Source organism: Carcharhinus amblyrhynchos, chromosome 1, assembly GCF_965287045.1.
Source record: "Carcharhinus amblyrhynchos chromosome 1, sCarAmb.v2.hapA, whole genome shotgun sequence".
Classification (NCBI taxonomy): Eukaryota; Metazoa; Chordata; class Chondrichthyes; order Carcharhiniformes; family Carcharhinidae; genus Carcharhinus; species Carcharhinus amblyrhynchos.
This window is the reverse complement of record NC_137324.1, coordinates 153,227,331-153,251,754: the sequence shown is the minus strand read 5'-3', so window position 1 is coordinate 153,251,754 and position 24,424 is coordinate 153,227,331. Positions and strand designations below refer to the sequence as shown.

At 44.1% G+C, this 24,424-nt stretch overlaps 1 protein-coding gene across 2 annotated transcripts in view; it reads right to left on the bottom strand.

The window, feature by feature from the left end:
- intu (inturned planar cell polarity protein) overlaps positions 1 to 4,202 on the bottom strand; it is a 97,800-nt gene extending 93,598 nt beyond the window's left edge. The window contains exon 1 of one of the 2 annotated variants that reach the window (XM_080193748.1): positions 3,969 to 4,202. In XM_080193748.1, coding sequence (XP_080049874.1) covers positions 3,969 to 4,120 — 152 coding nt within the window. In that variant the 5' untranslated portion in view covers positions 4,121 to 4,202. The remainder of the gene's footprint in view (positions 1 to 3,968) is intronic. The other variant, XM_080193759.1, reaches the window with a different exon arrangement.
- Between the last annotated feature and the right edge of the window lie 20,222 nt (positions 4,203 to 24,424).

The window sequence follows — 24,424 nt, the reverse complement described above, 5'->3', positions numbered from 1 at the left end:
GAGGGGTAAGACCTTTATGTGGCTATTGTTATCAGTGGCTGTGAATCCTTCACTACCTCCATCTGCAAATAGGCCTGTAATAGGTCCATTTTGGAGATATATTTTTCCCTGCCAGGTCACTGAATAGATCCTTGATGACAGGAATTGGGTATTAGAATGCACACAGGCTTGGATTTACAGTCACCTTAAAATTTCACAAATTCTCACCAAGCCACCTGATTTCAAGACTGAAATAATTGTGGTGGCCCGTTCACTGGCAGTCAGTGGTTCCAACACGCCAAGATCCACCAGCCGTTTCAATTCAGCCTCCACTTTAGACCTTATGACACTGAATGTGCCTTTAGACTTTTAGGACAGGCAACTGGTTTCAGTAATTTACACACCATTCATCTCTCCCAGGGCTCTTTGAAAAACATCTTTAAATTTTCTGAAAATGTCTTGTAAAGTCATGCTCGGGTTAGCCCTCCTGTTAACTATGGCCAGTTCAATTTCAACTTCTGTAATCAGGAACATCAGAATAACGCAGGGTAGTCACCTTCTATCACATTTAGTGGCATTTCTGCAAACTGGTCCTCAACTGTACCTTCACCAGTGCATAACCTTTGAGGGGTACCACATGCTCTGAGTATGTTTGCAGTATTATCTTGGCAGGCTTTAATAGCAGGGCTTTCAACTTATCCCTATACACTGATTCAGGTACGAAGGACACAGCCCTCCCTGTATCTACCTCCATTTTCATGGTTTTTCCTTCCAGTTAAGTGAGAACCCAGAGACAATTGGTATCAGCCTGTACCAACAGAATATTCAGCCTGAACTGTTTCTCTAGACCAGCTGCTTCCCCTACAGACCCGCTGACTCCTTATCTTCGTCATTGCTGGCAACATGGATCGTTTGTTTTGTCCTTCTAAATGCTTCCATTTGTTTCCTTCTCTCTGGGCTCAGTTGCACCTGACAATTATGGGCAATGCGACCAACTCGCTTGCATTTGCGATACTGCACCTCATGTCCAGCAATTCGACTCCCTGTGGCCTGTCCTGCCACATCAGCGGCATTCCACTTGCAATGCTGAACTCTGCGAGGCTTCTGCTACCTTATGCGCCCAGGCACTGACACCCAACAGTGCTGCTTCTCTGGTGGCCAACTGCATAGAAGTTAGAATCTCTAAAGCAGACTTAAATTCTAAATTCTGTAATCTTTGCTGGATGGCTTCATACCAGAGGCCACAAACCAGCCAGTCCCATTAGGCATTCTGGAGTACGCTTCCGAACTTGCAGTACTCTGCCAGTTTCTTCAGAGTTGCAATAAATTGAGCAATGGATTCCCCATTGAGTTGGTTGCACTTATAAGATCTGAACCATTCTGCAACCATCAATGACTTGGGAGTGGTGAGCTTCTAACAAATCGCACAATTCTTGGCAAGTCTTTTCAGTCAGTTTTTCAGATTGTACCAAACTTCTGAAAATAGCAAGGTCTTGCTCCCCATGGTACTTAAGAAAACCAGTACAACCAGTCATAGCCCACCTTACTGGCCATCAGATTAGCACTGAAGTGCTCTGTATAAGGTATCCAGCTCTCTGCCTCTGTCAAAGGAGCCTATAATACCAAATTGTGTCACCATTTTGTTTTGCTGCCAGCAGAAATTTTTCCTGTCGCATGAATCTCGACCCAAAGCCGTTTCTCCCACTCCCTTTAACTAAGAACTCTTTCTTCAGCTGTCATGGGCAGCCACCTGCAGCACAAGTCTCATCTGATATCACCCCAGCGATGCCACTCCCTTGACGACCATAGTTATTACTCCTTCCCAGCCATCAGCTGTAGCCCAAGCCCCCTTCCCAACCTTGACCAATGACATTTCAGCCAGCTCCCAGGCAAGTATTATCCTCCCCTGGACAGACTGTTTACATGAAGCAATAGCAGTCACAACACTCCTACCAGTTCTTCACAGAGTTGCCATGCTTCAAGTCCTTCCCAGCACTGTCTGAAATCTGGAGCAATGCTCAATCCCCTCCCCCAGAATGGAAATGCCAGCATGATGCATAGGCCATAAAGCAGCCTTGTCGCCAGTTGGTTCTACATGTATTTAATGAAGTATTGTGCAAGAAGAACCACAAAGTTGGCCTCGCAAATTTAAACACTAGGAAACTCTATTACAGGTGTGCACTGTTCCACAGTCAAATCCTGAGCTGCTTAATCAGGTTCCACACTGGGGAGGAGCTAATCCCCCCACACCCCGCAGTACATATCCCAAACATTCATATATCACTTACTATACAAACAACTCTCATTGCAAATAATCACACTGTACGTCTACTTTTCCAGCTAAGAAATTGCTAGTCAAATCAATGAATATAACTTGTGATAATTCTGTAATGTAGTGATCACTGGCCAAAGCATTGTTAACAAGTTATGGTAGAACTATTTAACTTTTTGCAGCTGTTGACAGCTGCAATGCAAGTAACAGCATTGTATTGGGAATTTTACAGCGTCTCCTGCATTGGGAATTTTGCAGTGTCTCCTGTATTGGGAATTTTACAGTGAAACCTGTATTGGAAATTTTGCACAATGTCTCCTGTATTGGGAATTTTGCTAAAAACTCCCCTGTAATGGGAGTTTTGCACAGTGTCACCTATTTTGGGAATTTGCAGAGTGACTCCTGTGTTGGGAATATTACAAAGTCTTGTGTTTTGGGAATTTTGCGCAGTATCTCCTGCACTGGCAATTGTGCGCACGGTCTCCTGCACTGGGAATTGTGCGCACGGTCTCCTGCACTGGCAATTGTGTGCACGGTCTCCTGCACTGGCAATTGTGCGCACCGTCTCCTGCACGGGCAATTGTGCGCACGGTCTCCTGCACTGGCAATTGTGCGCACCGTCTCCTGCACTGGCAATTGTGCGCACCGTCTCCTGCACTGGCAATTGTGCGCACCGTCTCCTGCACTGGCAATTGTGCGCACCGTCTCCTGCACTGGCAATTGGGCGCACCGTCTCCTGCACTGGCAATTGGGCGCACCGTCTCCTGCACTGGCAATTGGGCGCACCGTCTCCTGCACTGGCAATTGGGCGCACCGTCTCCTGCACTGGCAATTGGGCGCACCGTCTCCTGCACTGGCAATTGGGCGCGCGGTCTCCTGCACTGGCAATTGGGCGCGCGGTCTCCTGCACTGGCAATTGTGCGCACGGTCTCCTGCACTGGCAATTGTGCGCACGGTCTCCTGCACTGGCAATTGTGCGCACGGTCTCCTGCACTGGCAATTGTGCGCACGGTCTCCTGCACTGGCAATTGTGCGCACGGTCTCCTGCACTGGCAATTGTGCGCACGGTCTCCTGCACTGGCAATTGTGCGCACGGTCTCCTGCACTGGCAATTGTGCGCACGGTCTCCTGCACTGGCAATTGTGCGCACGGTCTCCTGCACTGGCAATTGTGCGCACGGTCTCCTGCACTGGCAATTGTGCGCACGGTCTCCTGCACTGGCAATTGTGCGCACGGTCTCCTGCACTGGCAATTGTGCGCACGGTCTCCTGCACTGGCAATTGTGCACACGGTCTCCTGCACTGGGAATTTTGCATAGTGTCTCCTGCATTGGGAATTTTGCATTGTGTCTCCTGTATTGGGAATTTTGCACTGTCTCCTGTATTGGGAATGTTACAGTGTCTTCTATATTGAGAATATTACACAGCCTCTCCTGTATTGGGAACGTTGGTGTCTCCTGTATTGGGAATGTTACTGTCTCCTGTATTGGGAATGTTACTGTCTCCTGTATTGGGAATGTTACTGTCTCCTGTATTGGGAATGTTAGTATCTCTTTATTAGGAATGTTAGTGTTTCCTGTACTGCGGATTTTACACGGTGCCTCCTGCAGCTTGTGAACACACATCTCCTGATCCGTCCCCGCCTCAGGAACGACAGCACGATCTTTCCACAAGCTGGCAGTACACCAGCCGGCTCCGCGCTTCAACCTGGCACTTACTCGGAGGAGCACGAGTCGGTGTCGGTGGACGATGCTGACCCCGTCTCAGCCCCGCTCTGCGGACTGCCACCCTCCAGGCTGCGAGGGGTCTCGTAACTTCCTTCGCGGGATAGATCCGTCGCCCTGCTCACCCCCGCGGCCCGGTAAGACATCGCCTCGCTGCCGAGAAGACTCTTTCGCTCTAGCGTTCAACTACCTCCCGCCCTCAAACTCAGCTCCGCCATGTTGTCAGCATCCGGGGAAGCCGGGCCCGCCACGTGATCAGCGGCCGCCTGCCCGAATGGCTCCTCGCCGGTAACCATAGTAACGAGTGAAGCGCTTCAGCTCAGTGTAAATTTAACTGCGCTGTTGATATTTAGACCTTTGTTGGTCGTGAGCTCGGACAATATTGTTCAAAAGTATATGTATTACAATGTTAATCTAAGCCACAAAGTGTCTGGAGATCCGTTTATGGCAGATTTTAACCTTCATTAGGGACAGCCAAAGTCACAACTTTTACCAGTATCTCAGTAAAGACGGAATGAAGTTGTTTTCCTAAATTTCTGAAATATCCTGGACTGAGTACACCTCACATCTTAGGGTACATTTATACCAGTTTTAAAGTTTATTTGTTAGTATCACAAATAGGTTTGCATTAATACTGCTGTGAAGTTACTGTGAAAATTCCATACTCCAGCGCCTGTTCGGGTACACTGGGGGAGAATTTAGCATCGGCCAATGCACCTACCCAGCACGTCTTTTGGATTGTGGTAGGAGCACCCGGAGGAAACCCACGCAGACACGGGGAGAATGTGTGCAGACTCCACCCAGACAGTGACCCAAGCCGGGCCTCGAAGCCAGGTCCCTGGCGCTGTGAGGCAGGAGTACTAACCACTGTGCCACCACGCCACCCATTTATCTATGACATCAGTGTCTCAGCAGTAAAAACAGCAGAAAATTATATTCCTAAACTTTTGCGATATCGTAGGCTGAGTACACTTAACATCTTCGGATACATTTATACCAATACTTTACCATAAACTCCAATTATATTGAGAGCATTGAAACCTAATGAATGGACACAAGTTTTTGCTTTTTTTATAAGAATTTTTTTTTAATTATTTCATCCTTAAAGTTATAAAGCCAGTGCTCTGAATGGACTGGGCAAACCCAAATCCATTCTTTGCTTGCTCCAAAAACCCCAATTCCCATAAGAGAGGCAAACAAGATCCAAGCTGACAATCCCATTTCGGGCTTGATCTGATGCTTCATCTTAGCCAAAAGGCTGTTGAGGACATAGATTTCAAGAATACCAAGTACAATCATGATGTTAACATGATTAATGACATCTTGAAGATTGAAAGCACCAAACCGCTCTGGTTGTTTACAAATTGTCTTTCCGTTCATATTTATTGACAATAAAATTAAAAACGGTGTGACTGCAAATTTCGACCTCCTCTGTCATGCTTCTGGAATTGTTTTGATTCAATTTGTTTCAATTCATCGTCATTCTAAATTCTTTGCAGTACACACACACACAGAAAATGGAAAATGCTGATCAAAACTTGGCATTGTAATCATATCTTTTTATCACTGCCAGTACTATCATATTTCATTTTCATGTTTCCCAGCCCATTAGCTTTCATTGAAGAGAAATATCTCACAAATAATGCCTTGGTCAAACTACACCCTAACTTATAACCCCTGGATTCCTAGTGTACAATGCCATTGGAGATTGACTCATGTATATTTAACAGCTAGCATACATTTGTCTGTCACACTTCAGGCACCACATTTGCCATCATACGAATTTCTGTGTCATACTGTCATGGAATAGAGTATGAGCCAAGTGTTTATGATAGTAGACTGATAGCACAAATATTATGAATTCAAATCGCAAAATGGCAAATTATGAAAAATAGGCAGTCTCAATAGATCTGGGCTGACACAAATTAACACAATCATGGAAGCTGCCAGACTGTTGTAAAACTGAACTGGTGTGCTCGTGTCTTTTGGGATCAGGATCTACAACTTCCATGGTATCAGACCTACCCTGACTCTTAATATCCTCATGCCAATAAATACCACCTGTCAACTATATCCCATGAACAAATAAAATAATTAACTCAAATTAAGTATGCATTAAACAGCAACAAATTGCAACTGAACTGTTAAGAAACATACAAGTGGCAAGAAGAAACAAACAACATTAAATCATGATGTTCGTAAAAAGCCATGGTTTTTTATGTCAGGAACAGCTACCAATATAAAAGGAAAAGGTCAACTAATCAAAACCAAAATTATTTTCTTATATGTAAATGTCATTTTAACCACATTAAGTGCCTTGTACAGACATATAATAAAAATGAAAGACTACAGGGAAGAAGAAAAAATATTCAAAATTTAGAGCAGAAATTGCAGAAACTCTAGCCACAATCTTTCAATCCTCTTTAAATATGGGAATGATAGCAGATGACTGGAGGATTGCAAACGTTACTCCCATATTGAAATAAAAGGAGGATTAAACACAGCAACTACAAGCCAGTCAGCCTAACATCAGTGATGGGGGAAACTTTTAGAGACAACGATTTAGACAAAGTTAATTGGCACTTGGAAAAAAAACTGCATTAATAAATGAAAGCCAGCACTGATTTTTAAAAGACAATAAAATACTAGATGGGTGGGATTTTCTGGCCGCACTCGCTTCAAGGCCAGAAATTTCCGCCTGAGGTCAACAAACCCTTGCACAGCCTGCCCTCCCACTATGATTCTCATCAGGGCACGATGGGAAAATTCCGCCAGTGTTCTTTTTAGTATAAAGGAGTGGGTAGCTATTTTTAATTAGTCCTGCATGGGCTGAGAGTGTTGCTGGCAAGGCCTGCATTTACAAGCCATCCATAAAGTGGTGGGGAGCTACATTCTTGAACTGCGGCAGACATGTGGTGTAGGAACACCCACAGTGCTTTTAGGGAGGTGGTTCCAGATTTTGTCCCAGCTACAGTGAGGAAATGATGACATACTTCCAAGTAAGACTGTTGAGTGACTTGGAGGGGAACTTGCATATGGCGCTGCCTTTGTCTTCTAGGTGGCAGAGGTCAGAAGTTTCAAAGGTGCTACTGAAGGAGTCTCAGTGAGTTGCTGTGCTAACACTATTTCAAAACATATTTGACAAATTATGATATATGTTAAACAGTTTTGTCATTAAAAGGTACAATCATAGGATCCCCACAGTGCAGAAAGAGGCCATTTAGCCCATCGAGTCTCCACTGACAGCAATAGAGGATCCCACCCAGGCCCTTTCCTGTAAAACTACGTATTTACCCAGCTAATCCCTCTAACCTGCGTGTCTTGAGAAACTAAGAGATAATTTAGCATGGCCACTCCACCTAATTTGTATATCTTTGAACTGTGGGAGGAAACTGGAAAACCCAGAGGAAACCCATGCAGACGTGGGGAAAATGTACAAACTCCACAGAGAGTCACCCAAGGCCTGAATCAAACCTGGGTCCCTGGTCCTGTGAGGGAGTGGTGCTAACCATTGTGCCACCATGCCATTGTATAATAATAGCATGGATATAAAATTGGCTAATGGATAGAAAGCAGAGTCATACTGAATGACTATTTTCAGACTGGAGGGAATTATATGTTGTACAGGTGTCCCCTGCGGAGGAAATTTAATGGAATTTACTGAGGATGAGCGTCTATGGTTATGTTGAGAAACTAGAGAAGTAGGAATTGTTCATTTTATGGCAGAGAAGATCAAGGGGATATTTGATTGAGGTGTTCGAAAGAAGAAGAGTATTGATAGTTTCTCCTTATTTACTCTGTTTCTAGTGCAGCGGGATCATTAACCTGAGAACACAGTTAAGATTATTGACAAAAAAATTCAGAGGCAACATAAGGGAAAATGTTTTTATTCAGCAAGTTATGAGGATCAGGAATGCACATTCTGAAAGAATTGAATCTGTTTCCACCACTCTATCTTTCAAAACGAGAACTGAATAAATACTTGAATGGGCAGAAGGGCTATGAGGAAAGACCAGGGACTGGGAGTAATTTGAGACAACTCTTTCAAACAGTTAGGAAAGGCACAGTGGATTGAATGACTATATTTCACGTTGTATAATTTATGGTTCTATTTCTTCACTTTGACTATTACATCCCCAACCTGAATAGATAGAATGTAAAAACAAACGGGATTTCTTTCCATATTACTGACAGAGATTTAACTTATTAATTTTGTCTGCATAAATCACCTTCTGTTGTTACTTGTTCAACAATTGTATCCCCATTTTATTGAAAAATATTCCTCTTTATTCTTTACTGCTACATTCCTGCACCACATCATCCCACCCAAGTTTATCCAATGCACTGCAATAGTATCTTGTAAATCAAGCACAATAATACCCTTTGGCCAGATTTATTATTTATTTATTGGCCATTTTGTGTTCTGTCTTCATAGCAATACAATGTATATAGTATAGTGGCTCAATTTTAATGCAGATGTTGTATCGATTTGATATCTTAAAATAATTATAATTGACACAGAATGGAGACAATTACTACAAGTTTAATGCTATGCAACTGTACAATAACAAACTTCAGAGAGATTTCGGGACTGCCTCAGAACACTTTAAAGTTAGCAAATTGTGGGTAGTCCTGTCAGCATTTTATAAACATTAAAAATTTAACCATCACTTCCTAATGATAAAACTCTATAATAAAAGATTAGTATTTGCTAGCAGTTCACTATCACTGGTTCATAACACTCCAGAAGAAAGGTATTGGAAACAGGCAACTGATATGTACACAACAGGGTCCCATGAACACTAAATGTGATTTTAAAAAAGCAGTTAATCTTCCCTTGCTGGTGCATGTAGAGGGAGGAATGTTGGCAAGAAAGCGGAACTTCTTCCTCTTGGAATAGTGCCATGGAGTCTAATCATCCTGCCTCAGTAGGCAAATGGGACCAAATTTCATTTGAAGCTGTACAGCATTTCCTGAGTGCCAGCCTACATAATGTACTCTAGTGCTCAAGAACAAAATATTATATGCATGGATGGCAAGGTTGGCATTCTGGTTTTCATTGCAGGAAGTATCAACCTAATCAATCTTTACTTGGTAAGTGTTAATGCCTCTCTAGATTTTTGTTTGCACAGGAACCATGAGGAACACCAACATTATTAAGGGTAGTAATCAGTCCAAATTGCTGACAAGGCATAATTACCTAAACAGCATTCTAGATTCCATTGCCTACTTTTTTTAGTATTTCAGGCATTGACTCCTGATTCCTAAATTCTGCTATCGCCCATTCATTAACTAATCCGATTTGCTAGATGACCCAAAACTATACTTCATCAAGTACATTAAATCATTAAATCCAGTAGTAACTTGAACGGTGACCCATAAATTGGTGGGGGTTGGTTGGGGGGGGGGGAGAGCGCTGGTGGAATAGTTCCCTAACCTAAATAATACGATCCCTCAGACACATTTTATTGCGTGCTGAGCCTTTCCTTAATGATCAAGCTTAATGTACGATTGTACGTAAAAGCTACTAATGAAATGATTTACCTAGAAGTAAAGTTAGAAGTTTTGATCTAGAAATGGAAAATAAATATACAAAACAGAAAACTGTGAACCTTCAGAGTATGAAAGGAGACCGTCGAACGGAGAGATTCGGGATTGAATGCAACTATGATTGTGAAACTTTATAAACGATTCCTATTTATATTTAAGGGAAGGAGAAAGCCAAATTTCTCAGCAGCAGGCAAGAGGCCCCTTTAATCTGATGCGAACTCTGATAGTCTCGCATTTATATAGACCTTTACACAAATGCCAAATGAACAACATGGGAAAATATATTTCCCTCAGGTATAAATGTACATGGTGCCGTTTACAAACAAACATTCCCTCTTTAAAAAGATTTGTAAAACTGGCTAGCTGAACCTAATTGGGAATCAGTATGGATACGAGTAAAGGGGCCACAATGTCCAAATGTTGATCTGACTATAATCCAAATCCCACCCCTACAAAAGTAAACCAAACTCTACACCTGCCCTGGAATTCACTGAACCAAAGTATAGCCAGGCTAGCGGAATGGCATGAAACAGCTTTCTCCATTGAGCATTGGTGAACTCAAAATGCGAAATACCTTTGTAATTTCTCAACCAATATATATCAATTCGCTACCAGAAAAAATAGATTTTCCGTTCCAACCTAACGCGAAAAGATTTCAAACCCGAGTGTTTAAATAAATCCCCCCAAACACAAGAAAAAATTGGAATTAAACATTCCATATACCTTCCAAGTCTGCTACTTCATCTTCCACTTATCGTTTTGCAATTTAGCAGGGACATGAGATTAAATTTTAAACTACGTTATTACTTAAAATCTAGCGTCGTTTTTCACAATTAATCTGGTTATTTGTCTAACATTTAAAATTAACTTATACGAGGAATCAAAAGTTTATTTTTTCAGTTATCCTGAGGTAGGCCATCTCACCAAAAGGCTCATTCCGTTTCTGAGGCACAGTGAGAGGGAAGCATTTGCAAGGGCAGTTTGTAGGGATGGTGTTGCGGCTGAAGACTCCGAGCCCTAAACTATCAGGCACTCATTGTTTTAATAGAAGCTGTAACCGGAGAATCAAGGAATCATAGAACAGTCACAGCATGGTTTCATCATGTCTGTGCAAATCTCAACAAGAGTAATTCAGCTGGTCCCACTCCCCTGTCCTTTTAGACAGTGTCTGTCTCCATCGCATACTTTTCAGATACCAAGCATTCGCCACGCGATGGCCTAGTGGTATTGTCACTGGATTAGTAATCCCCAGACCCAGGACAATGCTCAGGGAACCAGGTTTGTATCCCATCATGGCAGATGGTGAAATTTGATTTCAATATAAATCTGGAACTAAAAGTCTAATAATGATCATGAAAGCATTGTTTGGTTGTCGTTAAAAAAACACCTAGTTCACTAATGGCTTTTAAAACACTTTAGGGAGGGAAATCTTTCATGTGGCCTACATGTGATTCCAAGCCCACAGCAATATGGTTGACTATTAAATATCTAGCAAGCAACTGAGTCCAAGATGAATTAGGGACCCCTTTTAGTGTGCTAATCAAATAAATAAAATCAAATTAACTCAGGGACGACTCAAAAAGGGCAGCTCCCTAAAAGGAGGGGAACCACCCGAAACAAAAAACAAAGCAGAAAGGAGACTTAAAACATCAAATCAAAATGTGATTATTGGGGTCAATAATACACCCCAGTCCCTGCAGTGCCCAGTGGGCACGGAAAGATCAACTGTGTCCCTGGACACTGCATGATTCCTTCCCAGGGATACCTGGCTGTGAATATAGCCATGGTAGAGGGGCAGACAATCAGGCTGGACGACTCTCTTGATTGCCCGTTGGCTGGATCTATTGATGGAATGCCTTGTTAGGCCCAGGAGCAAGTTCACAAGGAGGTCCTCCTCCTTCCCTGCCCCCCTCCGCACCAGGTACTTGTAGATCTGGTGCGTGGGACTGAAGTGCAAACAAAACATCAATAAAAGGCTTTAAGGAAACTGAAAAGACTGTGCAGCCTATAACACTGAACATAGACATGGTCCACAGACTCCACAAGGTTGCAAAAAGGGCACATGGGGGCTGTGAACCGGAAGAACCTACAATTTTACGGTACTGCAAGACCAATTAGGGATTGTCAATAGATGCTGGCCCAGCCTGCAACACTCTAATCCCATGAATGAACAAAATAAGTGTCTCCTCAAGCTGTTTATTAGAATCATAGGCCAGAACTTTACAACCTTGCCCACCATGGAATTGACATAGGCGAGGGTCCGACAACAGAAATCTCCATTGGCTTTGAGTGAGAATTTCCAGTCTCACCAGAGCGAGGCTGTAAAATCCCACCCATCAAATACCTACAGTGCAGAAGGAGCCCATTCAGCCCATTGAGTCTGTACTGACCACAATCCCGCTGTAACCCACAATCCCACACACTGGGGCCAATTTAGCATGGCCAATCTACTTAACCTGCACGTCTTTGGACTGTGGGAGGAAATTGGAGCACCCAGAGGAAGCCCATGCAGACATGGGGAAAAGTGCAAACTCCACACAGACAGTGACCCAAAGCCAGAATTGAACATGGGCCGCTGGTACTATGAGGCTGGAGTGCAAACCACTGTGTCACCTTCTTTTGCCAGTCCTAAATTGGGTGTCTGTTCAGGATTCTATGCCAATGGAAACAGTTTTCTTCTGTTTCTGAACAATTCTATTACACCTTTCAACCATTGCTAAAAAGAATACAAATCCAGCGCCTCTAAACCATCTACAAGACCATTTTCCTGTTTTTCCAACATCCGTCCTAAAGCTTTACACATCTTTAATAAAGTGCCGTGCCCAGAATGGCAAAGGTCCAAAAGCGAAACCTAGAGTTTTTCTTTATAAAAGGTTTGCCATGAGAAATTCAAAATATATTAATTCAATTGTCAGTGAGTAAATAATGTACTGTGTGTGGTTAAAGCATCGAAAGAAAACACATTTCCGAAAATGTGTCTTTTAATTGAAGTTGCGCCAGTTGTTTGCACCAAGGCACAGACTCTTTTCCCATGTAAATCATCGAGCAAGTTTATAAATCATTGTAAACATTGTAATTACATTTACAGATTGACTTCGATTATCTAAAGAAGCTTATGTGTGCCCTTAAATGAGACTAGTGGCGGCAGATTTGGGATTCAAATTCCTATGTTTGCTCAGTTCTGATTCATAAATATCTCTTTATGGCGCTGTGTATTCTGTAATCTCAATTAGACATTCTTCTGAACCCACAGTTTGTTGGATTGACTCGGCAGTGGGGTCGGCAGTAAAAGATCAATATAATATGTACAATAGACCTGTTATTTAAAGAGTAAACAGGCCATTGAATCTGTGAGACTTAATTTTGTCTTGAGTAATTACTCCAGGCGTGAATTATATTGCATTTAAAAATCAGAATATCAATAAACAGGGCTGCCATATTTTGGAGAAAGGGCAATAAATTTTGGATTGTTGCTGAAATTGAAACGTGACCCAACTCTCAGAATGTCAGTTATCTGAAATTCATCAACTGGAGCCATCAGGTTGTTATGAGTTGGACGTTTTACATAATTACATTTCTCAGTTCCCATGTCTACTGAACTGTCCCAAAGCCTGGTCTTTTTTTTAAGGACGCACCCGACAGATTTCTAGGAAATTCCAGAAATCTATAATCTACCAGCCAAATATTCTCGGATTTGATCTGATTGGCAATTATAATCCAACGTTTCCAGGTCCAATCTAACTATATTAATAAATATTTTCACTCAAAAGCCACCCTGGTCATGATGTAACCCCCGAGTTACACTGGAAAACCGATACACATAACATTTCCTAAATAAAGGATTTCCATTAAATACGACACCATTCATTGCGCTCACCTATGAACAATGATACTCTGCACTGAATCCAACTCATCCAGACTTCTTGCGGGTCTTGAGATTCCGTATCTCCCCACATTGAACATTATTCGCTTCAGATCTTATCTCAGCTGAGTGCTTACATTTCCACCAGGCAATATTACTTCAGTAATATGCAGCTCCCCACGGTGGGATCGGACTGCAAGACCATTTCCAGATTTACAACTTGCCGAGTTTGCAGCTTTAGCTCGTTTTAGCTGAGTCTTTATATTGTGTCTTCAGAGATTCCAGGGCGACAATCTTTTCTCCGACAGCGCGTCAACCAGCATTTTTCTTACAGTTGATCTTATTCAAGTTTCCTTTTTGCCTGTGTGAGGTTTAAATCCAACTGCCAATCATCTGGGGACACAGCCTTTCTCTCTTTCGTCCTACCGAAGATCGAGCCACGATACAGTGCACTGATCATCGGAAATACAGCTTTTTAAAGCTCGAAACGTAGGCGACTGAACCGCCCTCTCTCTCCGTCTCCAGGAGCAGGTGGGAGCCACCAGCAACTTTACTCGGCAAGCCACATCCCCGAGGGTCCTAATGCCCGACCATCTACCAATACCATGATGACCCTAAGTAGCTCCCAAACTTTTCTATTTCACGGCTTACCTCTATTCCAACACATTTTGAAACACGCCTTCTATCTTCTCTGAACTGCCCTCTGGTAAAATACTATTTGAGCGTGATTTTCAACCTGCGTTCATGTCGATGGAAAGGAGTCGCAGGCAGAAAATCCGGCGGCAATTGGAAACGGGGGTTCCCATGTTTCACTGTGCATGTATAGAAGCCAAAATTTCCACCATAATAATGCGAAGCACTGATAGCTTCAGTTCCAGCGATCACAAAACCTCAGCCACTCACTTGGAAAATAATGTAAACAATACAATACAAATGTAAATTGTATAAAGGGAACCTTGATTTCCTTAAAAAAAGTTCACAAGTAATTTATCCAGTTTATATAAGATTTAATATTTTGAAATGGTCATCAACATGAATGTTGTCTATTTCTCTCCACAGTCGCTGCTTGATTATCTCAGTTTTTCCAGCATTTTTTTCTTCTTGTGCTTAATTTCCAGCATCTGCAGCATTTTGCTTTTGTATTAATACTTTCAGTACAGAAGAATGAAATATGAGAAAGTTTTCACTTCTTGTGCGGGCGCATGGGACCTTTGTCTTCAGCTCCAAGTTGTTTTGGTCATGCACATGGGCTTAACCAACATAAAAAATTGACAGCATATACGTGTGGCTCTTTTCTGGCTGGCACACACATGAGGAGACCCAAAGTTCATCGGGTCTTGGAGATATCAACCACAGAGCTGAAGACAAAGGTTATTTTCAGTTTAATTGCATGAATTTTTAAAATAATTTCCCTCTTTGATAGAAAGAAATTGGCTTGAGAAAATGCAGTTACACTAGGCTGAGTTAGTTACAGTAGAGATCAGTAAGAATAAGGTGAGGTGGTAGCACAGTCGTATTGTCACTGGACTAGTAATCTAGAGACAGAGAACATTACTCTGGTTCAAATCCCACCATTGCAGATGGTGAAATTTCAATTCAATAAAAAAAATTGGAATTGTAAGTTTAATGATGACCATGAAACCATTGTTAATTTTTGTAAAAACCCATCTGGTTCACTAATGTCCTTTAGGGAATGAAATCTGCCATTGTTACCTGCTTTGGCCTACGTGTGACACCAGATCCACAGCAATGGAGTTGACTCTTAACTGCCCCTTCAGGAGCAATTTGGTTTGGACAATAATTGCTGGCCCAACCAGCGATGCCCAGATCCCATAAACTAAGCTAAAATAATATGATTGACATTGAGCAAATTCTAAGAGAGCACAATGTGACCTTTGAGCATGATGTGATCAAATGATAAAATTAGGCATCGCAAGGCTGAAGTTAAGATAAAGACAACATACAGCTGACATCTTGCAAGGCTTGGCCAGTTCCTCATGTACAGTCAGAAGCAGTAATCAGAGCTGAATAGGTTAGAAAGAATGGGGGCAATTAATAAAGTGAAGAACAGTGAATGGGTTGGACTCATTGTGGTCGTTCAAAAAGTAGACAGGTCCACTCAGTTTTTGTGGAGATTATAAACAAAGGGTAAATAAAGAATTTGTGAATGATACTTACCCACTGCCTACCAGTGGAGATTTGTTTCCTCATTTAGCCAATGGAAATGTGTTCAGTAAGAAAGATTTGTCAAATGCCAAGAGCAAGGAACTACTCAATATTCATACACACAAAGAGTTGTACCAGTATTTGAGGTGTCTACTATTCATACAGTTTTCCAGAGCATTGTGGATCAGATATTAAGTTGAATGAAAGGAGTGTGCTACCTCTTGGATAACATTTTAATTAGCAGTAAGAGCTCATTATAAGGTCGAACAACATTCTAGATCAATGCAAGAGTGTAGAATCAAGCTAAAAAGCAGAAGTGTTATTACAGGTTGTCAAGTGTAACATACCTAGGTTATTAAATAGACAGTGAAGGCATTCATGCAGTGCAGGAGATGGTTGAAGGGTTTTGAAATCAAAGAGACCAAGGAACAAAGAGGAAGGTAGAACATTCATAAAGATTGTGGCATGTCATTCTATGTTCATCCACAATTTTGATAATATGTTCGTCCATGGCATCAATTTCTCAAAGATAGATAGAATAGATTGGGAGTTGTCTGTGGTGTGTTGAAAAACATTTGAAGAAGTGAAGAAAATACTGATCAGTGATGTTGTTTGATCCACTAGATTCGGAGAAAAATTGGCTTTAGAATGTGATGCCTCACCACAGGGTTTAGGTGTAGCGTTTCCTCGCATAATGGAATAAAGGGGGCGACTCTCTCATTGCGACCTGCAACTTTTCTAGCTGGTCAGGCTGGGAGATGCACATGTTGGCCATTTCACATATTCCCTGCGAGCTTTTACGATCCGCTCGCATCTCCTAAATGGAGAAAAATGGCACCACCGGGAACCAATAGAAAACCGGTGTGCCACTGATTTGCATGACCTTACATACCTTAACATGCCATTATTGGGATCCACATGGCAATCTCCGCTCACATTTGCTTCTCCTACCTCTTTGACGTAATGTAACTTGGGCGTGAATCAGATTAGGTATTTAAAAGTCTCAACCTCTTGTGGCAGCCTTGAACTGGTGTGAGGAGATCAGCACTGCTAACGGAGCTTGTGGGATGTTGTAGGCGGGCCCTGGAGATGGCTGTAGGCCTCCTCCTCCTGCCTTCAGGTGTGGGCCCATAGACCAGTGATATCTGGAGTGGGGTTGGGAGGGATTCTATTTCCTCACAACTCTCTGGGTGAGGTTCTGTCGGGGAGTACTGCTCATCCCCCCATCCCCCTCTCCCTCACCCCCGCCCCCCAACCTCCAGGCAGCAATGTAGCTCAGTGTAGGAGGTAGTCTTGAGGGCTTCCACTCCCCAACCCCCACCCATGGGCAATGCTGTAGCACGATATGGGAGGCAACCTCAAGGAGTTCCCACTCACCCCCCACCCCCATGGCACTTTGCAGTGGCGTTGTCTTGCTGTGGGGTGCAGTCTAGGACTCGACTGAGTGCTGGTGTTCCGGAGTGGGGGAGGAGTGCACCATGTGCTGACTGAAGCCTAACCAGCTGAAGCAGCTGCTGCTCCAGGCTGGGGTGCAGAGGTTCATTTATGGACTGCGTGGAATCTGTTGTCACAGGACATACATGTGCTGATTATTTGCAGCCTGATTATTTGCAGCCTGCCCCACAACACGGACCAACAGTACATGCAGTTGCACACATAGCAATGGCTCAAGGGTGTGTATTGCCCACGGCTGCACACCAACCTGCATAATCTGTGCCAGCATTTGTCATGATGGGAATCTCACACTACCCTAATCAGGCCACACATAGCACCATGGATGGTGTGGTGTTGCCAGCTCCTACAAGTGGAGGTTCTGGCCCAAGTGAGGATTGGGGTGATGCTAGGTCTCTGCAGCCAATGGTAATAATCCATCATTCTATACTCTTTCCAAACCCCATTGTGCAGATGGATCTCAGTTGATCAATCTGGAGCTGGCCATGTTGGTGGCAGCAGGGGTGAAGGAGGAGGAGGAGATGGCAGCTCAGGAGATGGCAGGCACCACAGGACCACCACAGAAGCAGGCAGCACCAGATCCTCAGGCAGGTGGCTGCTGCTAAGGGCCAGGAGGTGAGTGGGCAGCCTCCTGAGAGGGTGCACAGGAGGCAGAAGATGCTGAGGGCAAGGAGGTACCGGCTCCACAATTCCTTTGAGGCCCTCTTGGAGGAGATGTGTCGTCGTCGACTGCGCCTGTCCAAGACCTCGGTGTAATACATTTGTGAAGTGCTCTCACACTTGGCACCCCAGGGCAGGGGCGGCCACTCGCTCGCTGTTGATGTGAAGATTACGGCTGCCCTCAATTTCTATGCGTCTGGATCATTCCAGGCACCTAGTGATGACCTAGCTGGGATCTCTCAGGCCTCCGTGCAGAGACATGTGTGATGACACACATACAGGACATACAGATGCCCTGTATGCCCGGGCAGAGCAGTTCATTAATTTCGATGTGGGCCGTGCACAGCAGGAGGCCCTGGCTCTAGACTTCGCATCCATTGCTGTGATTCCAGATGTGCAGGGCGCAGTGGATGGCACACACATCACCTTGCGGGCCCCCCATGCAGGGCTGCAGCAATTTTTGAACAGGAAGGGGTTCCACTCCCTGAACGTCCACATTGTCTGCAACCATCAAATGAAGATCATGCAGATTGATGCAAGCCATGCCAGAAATGTCCATGACAGCTTTGTGATCCGGCAGTCGGACATCCCTGGGCTCTTTGAAGGCCAGCCCAGGCTCCCAGGATGGCTGTTGGTGACATGGGTTACCACTAAGGTCATGGCCAATGACGCCTGTGTGGATGCCTGAGATCAAAGTGGAGACCCACTACAATGAGGCCCATGCAGCCACCCAGTCCATTGTAGAGTGGTGCACTGGCCTGCTGAAGATGTGGTTTTGCTGCTTGGAGTGCTCTGGGGGTGCCCTCTAGTATGACCCTCTGTGTGCTTCACGCCTCATCATTGTTTGCTGCGCTCTTTACAACATCACCCAGCAGTGGGGAGACTAACTGGAGCAGGAGGAGGAGGAGAAGGAGGAGGAGGAGTGGCAAAAGAGTGAAGTAGGAGCCCCACATTATGAAGAGCTGGAGGAAAGAGGGTGTGTGGTGATGGCAGGTGTCCGGCAGGGAAGGGCAGCAAGGGATGCCTTGATTGCCCCCTCACACCGGGGCATCTCAGGACTAGCGAGATGAACAGGTGGGGGGCCCCTCCACTGCAGCATTCTCTGAACGAGCCAGCTCTGGAGCCCCTCAGCAGTAGCCCTCTTAGCCTGAGCTAAATTGTTGAGGCTTACAGCCACAGCTATATCTCCAGAACACCAGTGAGAGTCCCAGCCATGGCCAGCAGCGTCTCCCACAAGCCCCCGACACCCTTTGCCATCGAATGCTGTGTCCCCTGGATGCCAGAAACACACTCATGCATGGCCTGATGTGTCTCCAGGGTGGCCTGGACCCTGTCACCCATGAGGACAGACTCCTGAGCCAGACTTTCCACTGCGGTCACCATCCTTGCAGTGTTGGCCTGGGTCTCTGCTGTGTCGGCACCCCCCTCCTGCAACAGCATTCTGTTTGACTCCCCTAAACAGTCTTGCAGTCGCAGCATGGTTGTTGACAGTCCTTCCACAACTCCCTGTGTTTCCTTATGCACCTCCACCAGCCTTGGGAGGAACAAACCCAGAAGCCCAGCAGCTAGTTTGGGGACAGCTGAATCCTGGCCTCCAGCAGACCTCCATGTACCCTCGGATGTGCCCGCCTCCACCCAATGTGCATCAGCAGCTGTGATGTGCTCAACAGTTTGTGACCCAGAAGCTGCAACACCAAAGGTACCACCGTGGTGATTGTTTCTGTGTCGGTGGGTTGTGTGATACATGCTGGTGCTGCTCTAGTGGTGCTGCCGTTGGAGGATTCCTCTGTGCTTCCCCTGAGGTGTCATCCGGGGGGTAGTGGGCAGTTTGCTCCAGAGCAGCAGGGTGGTGGAAGCACTTGAAGGGCTGGGTTCCTCTGGGTCTAGAACTGTAAAAAAGGAACACATATGAGGGGGAAAGAGGCCAAACTTTCCAAGCAGCATCGCACTTACTTAGAGGAGGACCTAGATTGAGGGTGCGCGTCTGCCCATTTGCATGCTGGATGCCGACCTGACTGTTGGTGACCATTCAGGGTGGCCCAGCTCTGCCAGCTCCATGGCACACTCCTCCATGCTATTCAACTGCTGCAGGTCAGGCACACCAGTCTGTGTTGTTTCCTGTGCATTGTGGGCGTTCTTTTCCGTGGGAACGTAAGTTGAATAGCAAGCATTAACATATTGCAGCGCATGGCACGCAATGCATGCCTGTGTCTCAGGCATTGTGCTGACAGTTTCAGGGAAAGTGATCACCACTGAAGGGTGCTTGTTGAGGGTTGAGGGGAAGGGGTTAGATTCTGTTCCTGGGGGAAGGGTCACTTGTTGCATGCTCTTCAGGTGTCTAAGCAGAATTGGAGATCCGTGCCAAGCATGTGCAGGGTTCTAAGTGGGGTGCTCACTCACCCTTGCTGCTCGAGGAAGGTTGTTTTTTTTTTGCGGCACTGCCTGCCAGAACCCAGTGTCAGGCTCCTGGCATTCACTGCTTCTGACACCACCTCCTACAATGCCATGGCAGATGCACCCTTTGGGTTAGGGCCCTGGCCGGGGAAGATCTGCTCATATCTCTCCTCCACAGCATCTAGCGGATACTCCTGGTCAGCCTCTGTGAATCTGGGAGCAGGTTTCTGCACAGACATCTTTGTGGTGTGACTGGTTGTGTGTCCATTCCTGCAGCTTGTATACAGCTCTGGCTTATTAGGGGATTGCAGGTGCAGTGAGTGTGGCCAGTCAAGGGCCCGTTGGCAACAAATACTTGTGAGAGATTTTGAAGGCTGCATTCAGTTGAGTGCCATTCATCCCTTGGGGTGCTGATTGGCTGCCATTCAATAGGCTGCTGTGTCCAGGAGTTGGGGGGGGGGGTGCAATACTCAGGGCTCCTAATGGATAAGCTGTTGTGTCCAAGGATCAGGGGGTGAGATGGGCCAGTGGTGGGGGGGCAATACTCAAGGCTCCCATTCGAGAGAGGGAATGACCACAAGATGGGGTTGTGTATGTCTGCACAATGCTAGTACTCTGCAGGGCAACAGCAAGGACAGTATGTTCAAGGGATGGAGGGATTGGGTACCTGCATTATCCAGATCAATAGAGGCATGAGGTGAGTGGGCAGCCATGTTTGTGTGTGGGGGGAGGTGGAGGGGGGAGACGGGAGAGGGCAGCAATGTCTGGGAGGGGGATTGTAGGGACCAGTGATGTCTGTGGATGGGTTGTGGGGGCCAACGATGTCTGTGGGGGATGCTGGGAGGTCTTTTCAGTGCTCTCCCTGCGATGTGCACATGCGCGAGTTCCTGCTCATCCCACCGATTTCAGGCTCTTTGGCGCGAATCATCCCCCCCTACCCCCCCCCCCCCCCCACCCCACAGGTGTTTAATGATATTCATGCTTGGTACCTCTGCAGTGCACAGAGTGGAGAGATTCGAGTGTGAAATTGAACTGAGAAAACAGTCATGATCTAGAACACTTTTCCCACCAATTCAGTACTTTTGGGAGAATCGCCCCCACTGGATGGAGAAAGCTGTTGCATATGCTTCATGTACTTTAACTAAATTACTCAAACTTTCAGAAAGAGGCATTAGGGATCATATATTGTGTTACTAAGTTCCATAAATACTTACATGGTAAGAAGTTCACTTTGTTAACTGACCACCAAGCCCTTGTGTCCATATTTGGTTCAAACAAGGGACTACCTTCTCTGCTGGCAGCATAGCTTCAGAGATGGATGTTAATTTTCATGGCCCAAGCAGCTCATGCAAATATGGGCTTTCTTATGAGATTTCCCATGAGGACTGATTCACTTCTAGCCAATGAGTTACCTGTGAATTACTTTACATACACAAATGACATGCCAACGTCTGCCAGAGAAATTAGGGAAGAAACCTGCAAGGATACGGTGCTTAGTAGTGTCCAATTATGTCACGAATCGTTGGCAGTGTGGTGATGAGAAATTGCAGGTACATTTTACATGTAGAAATGAATTGAATGCAGACAAAGGCTGACTCCTATGATGTTTAAGAGTTATCATTCCACCAAAGTTTGGGGATAGACTGTTGGAGGAACTTCATCAATAGCACACAGGGATAGTCTGTTTAAAACAAAACATAGTGAGGTGCTATTTTTGGTATCCAACAGTAGAGATACTGAAGGGTTGGTGAGAAGCTGTATAATGTTTCTCGGAATGGACACAAGCAAACTATGGGACAGAGTGTATATATAGATTTCTTTAAAGTGGAAGGCATAAAGTACTTTGTTTGGTCAATAGCTATAATACGTGTTGAGGCTAAGCCTACATTATTGAGGTTTTGAGATGCTGACTTGCAAATTATCAGTTGCCAGAGATGTTGGTGTCAGATAATCACTCAGAATCTATGTCTGAACACACTCTAATACTACCATAACACCAGCATCAACTGGTGCTGCAGGAAGAAGTGTACAGATTGTAAAGAAGCCTTTGCAGAGACAATTTCCTGTGTACCTTCTGAGTTCGCATTTAAGTACATTCCTAGGACAAGGATTTTGTTTGCTTAAGCCTAACACCAACAGCAAAGTAAGAGAAAAGCAAGAAAAATCAAGATGAGTCTGAAAGTCATGGTGTAAAGAGACATAGTGTATGCACATATCCAGTGAGCACTGGAGAGAGACTCTGTTGGTGGCATGTAAATTATTTGCTTGAAGAAGCAAATTTGACAAAGGATGAATCCTATAGCCCAAACTGAAAGTTAGAAAGAAACTGAAAGTTTACTGTTATTACAGAATCCACTGGTAAAGCCGAATGAGTCAGGGTCTTTGATTAACACAAATCAATGAATGCCACAGCCCCAATCATTAAGTGCAGTTAGTAGTCAAAGTTCAGATTTGACACTCTCATTGACGTAATAGAGCAAGGTCAAACTAATGAAAATGGAGGGAGATAGGCAAATAGAATATTGCTGAAAAAAGAGACATGTTGAAGCTTTATCAAGACACTATGCAAGAATACTGATATGAAAAAAACAGCAAATTCTACTATGAGAAAAGAATGCTAAGAATTACTCTGACAACCAATTTAAGATTGTCAGTTGTGCTCGCAGTGTGGCACATTTGCATATACTAGGAGCTATATATAACAATACACATGGTTCTGTTCTTTGCAGACAGGAAGAACAGATACACACATTGTGCATATTTCAGCTAAAGTAAATAAGTGACAACCATTCGCTGACTCATTCCTCAGGGTAATACCTTGACAAATCAGGGTCAAACTAGTTGGTTTAAATTTCAATCAATGCTTGGTAGTTAATTGTCAGTTATCTGGTGCATTCTATATGACAACACCTCAACCAATCAGCACTTTTTTCTCATACAGTATAAATTGTTGTTTTTCCCTTACATCGGTATTCTTCTGTAGTGTCCTGATGAATACATGATGAAAAGATTTGACATCTCTTCTTTCAGTAATACTCAAGTTCCATACTACCAAACGACTACAAGTGGAATGAATTTATCTGTGATTGTGAATATGAAGTGTAATTAGAAAATGCAACAAAAATGTGACATGTTCCACAGGAAGTACATATATCATTAGTATAATGTTAGTGTATATCGTGTGTTATTCATAGGGTCGGAATTTGCTGATACTGAGAAAAGGGAAATATTTTGGCTTTGCATCTATCCAAGAGGGAAGATGCTGGTACTTTGTAGTAGTGAGAATTGGGGAGATCCCAGTTTTGGCAGCAGTGGAAGGGTCTTTAAGGGACTTGGCAGCATTGAGACGGGAGGACTTATTGAGATTTGGCAGCAAAAGAAAAAGGAACATGTTTGGGTGGGCATTGGCAGGACCAGAAGATCCCACTTATGGCCATTGGCTAGCTGCCTCCATCGCTGAAAAGCATGCCACAGGATGCCGGAATATCTTGCCCATTGACAATCATTCTGATAAAAATGCACTTTGAGAATAACAATTGCTTAAGGTTTAAAAATAGAAACAAAGGGACGGAACAGATGATATAAACATTCCATTTAGTTCCAATTTCTTCTGAAAAGATTTGCATAATTTGAATTGCAATTAATACATCTTGGATCATACTAACATACAATCCAATTGTTGTATAACCAACCAGATGGAATGCATTTAACTGTGATGGGCCAAATCTAAGTATGAACCAAACAGTTGTAAATATGCCACATATATTGGTCTAATCCAGACATGATGCCACAGACACAGGAAGTGTATTAGACAGAACATTTGGATGCTTAATGAAATATTTTTGAAAGATGGAAGTGTTAATCTTCTGCTGGTGGTAGGGAAGCAAAATTATTTACCAAACCTCATAATGGCCTTTTTGAAGTACTTTTACCTTGAAGATGTCAGCGGATGTACAGTCCTTTCCAGCTGGCAACAATACAGATATAAATGGTTTCTGGAATTTTAATGGGATGCAGACCTAGGTCATTGTAAGTACCAAAATCTGCCACTGTATTAAACATCCCTGGTTTTGACCTGCTCAAACCTGGAGCAAATTCTGTATTATTGCATCATTTGTCAAGATGAATTTTAGTTTCCAGATGTGACCAAATAGATAAAAAGAATAAGCCATATGTTGATCCCAAGGTCCACCCTGCAAAATTCTTGATTGTTTTCATTACGTCTCAAAGCTCTTCGGACTAACAAATGCAGTTCATGAGTTATTTTACTAATTTACTTAGTCTATTTTATATTTCCTGCATTGAAACATATTGGCCAAGATCTTATGACCTCTGAATCATTGGAGACTGGATTTACGATCCAAGA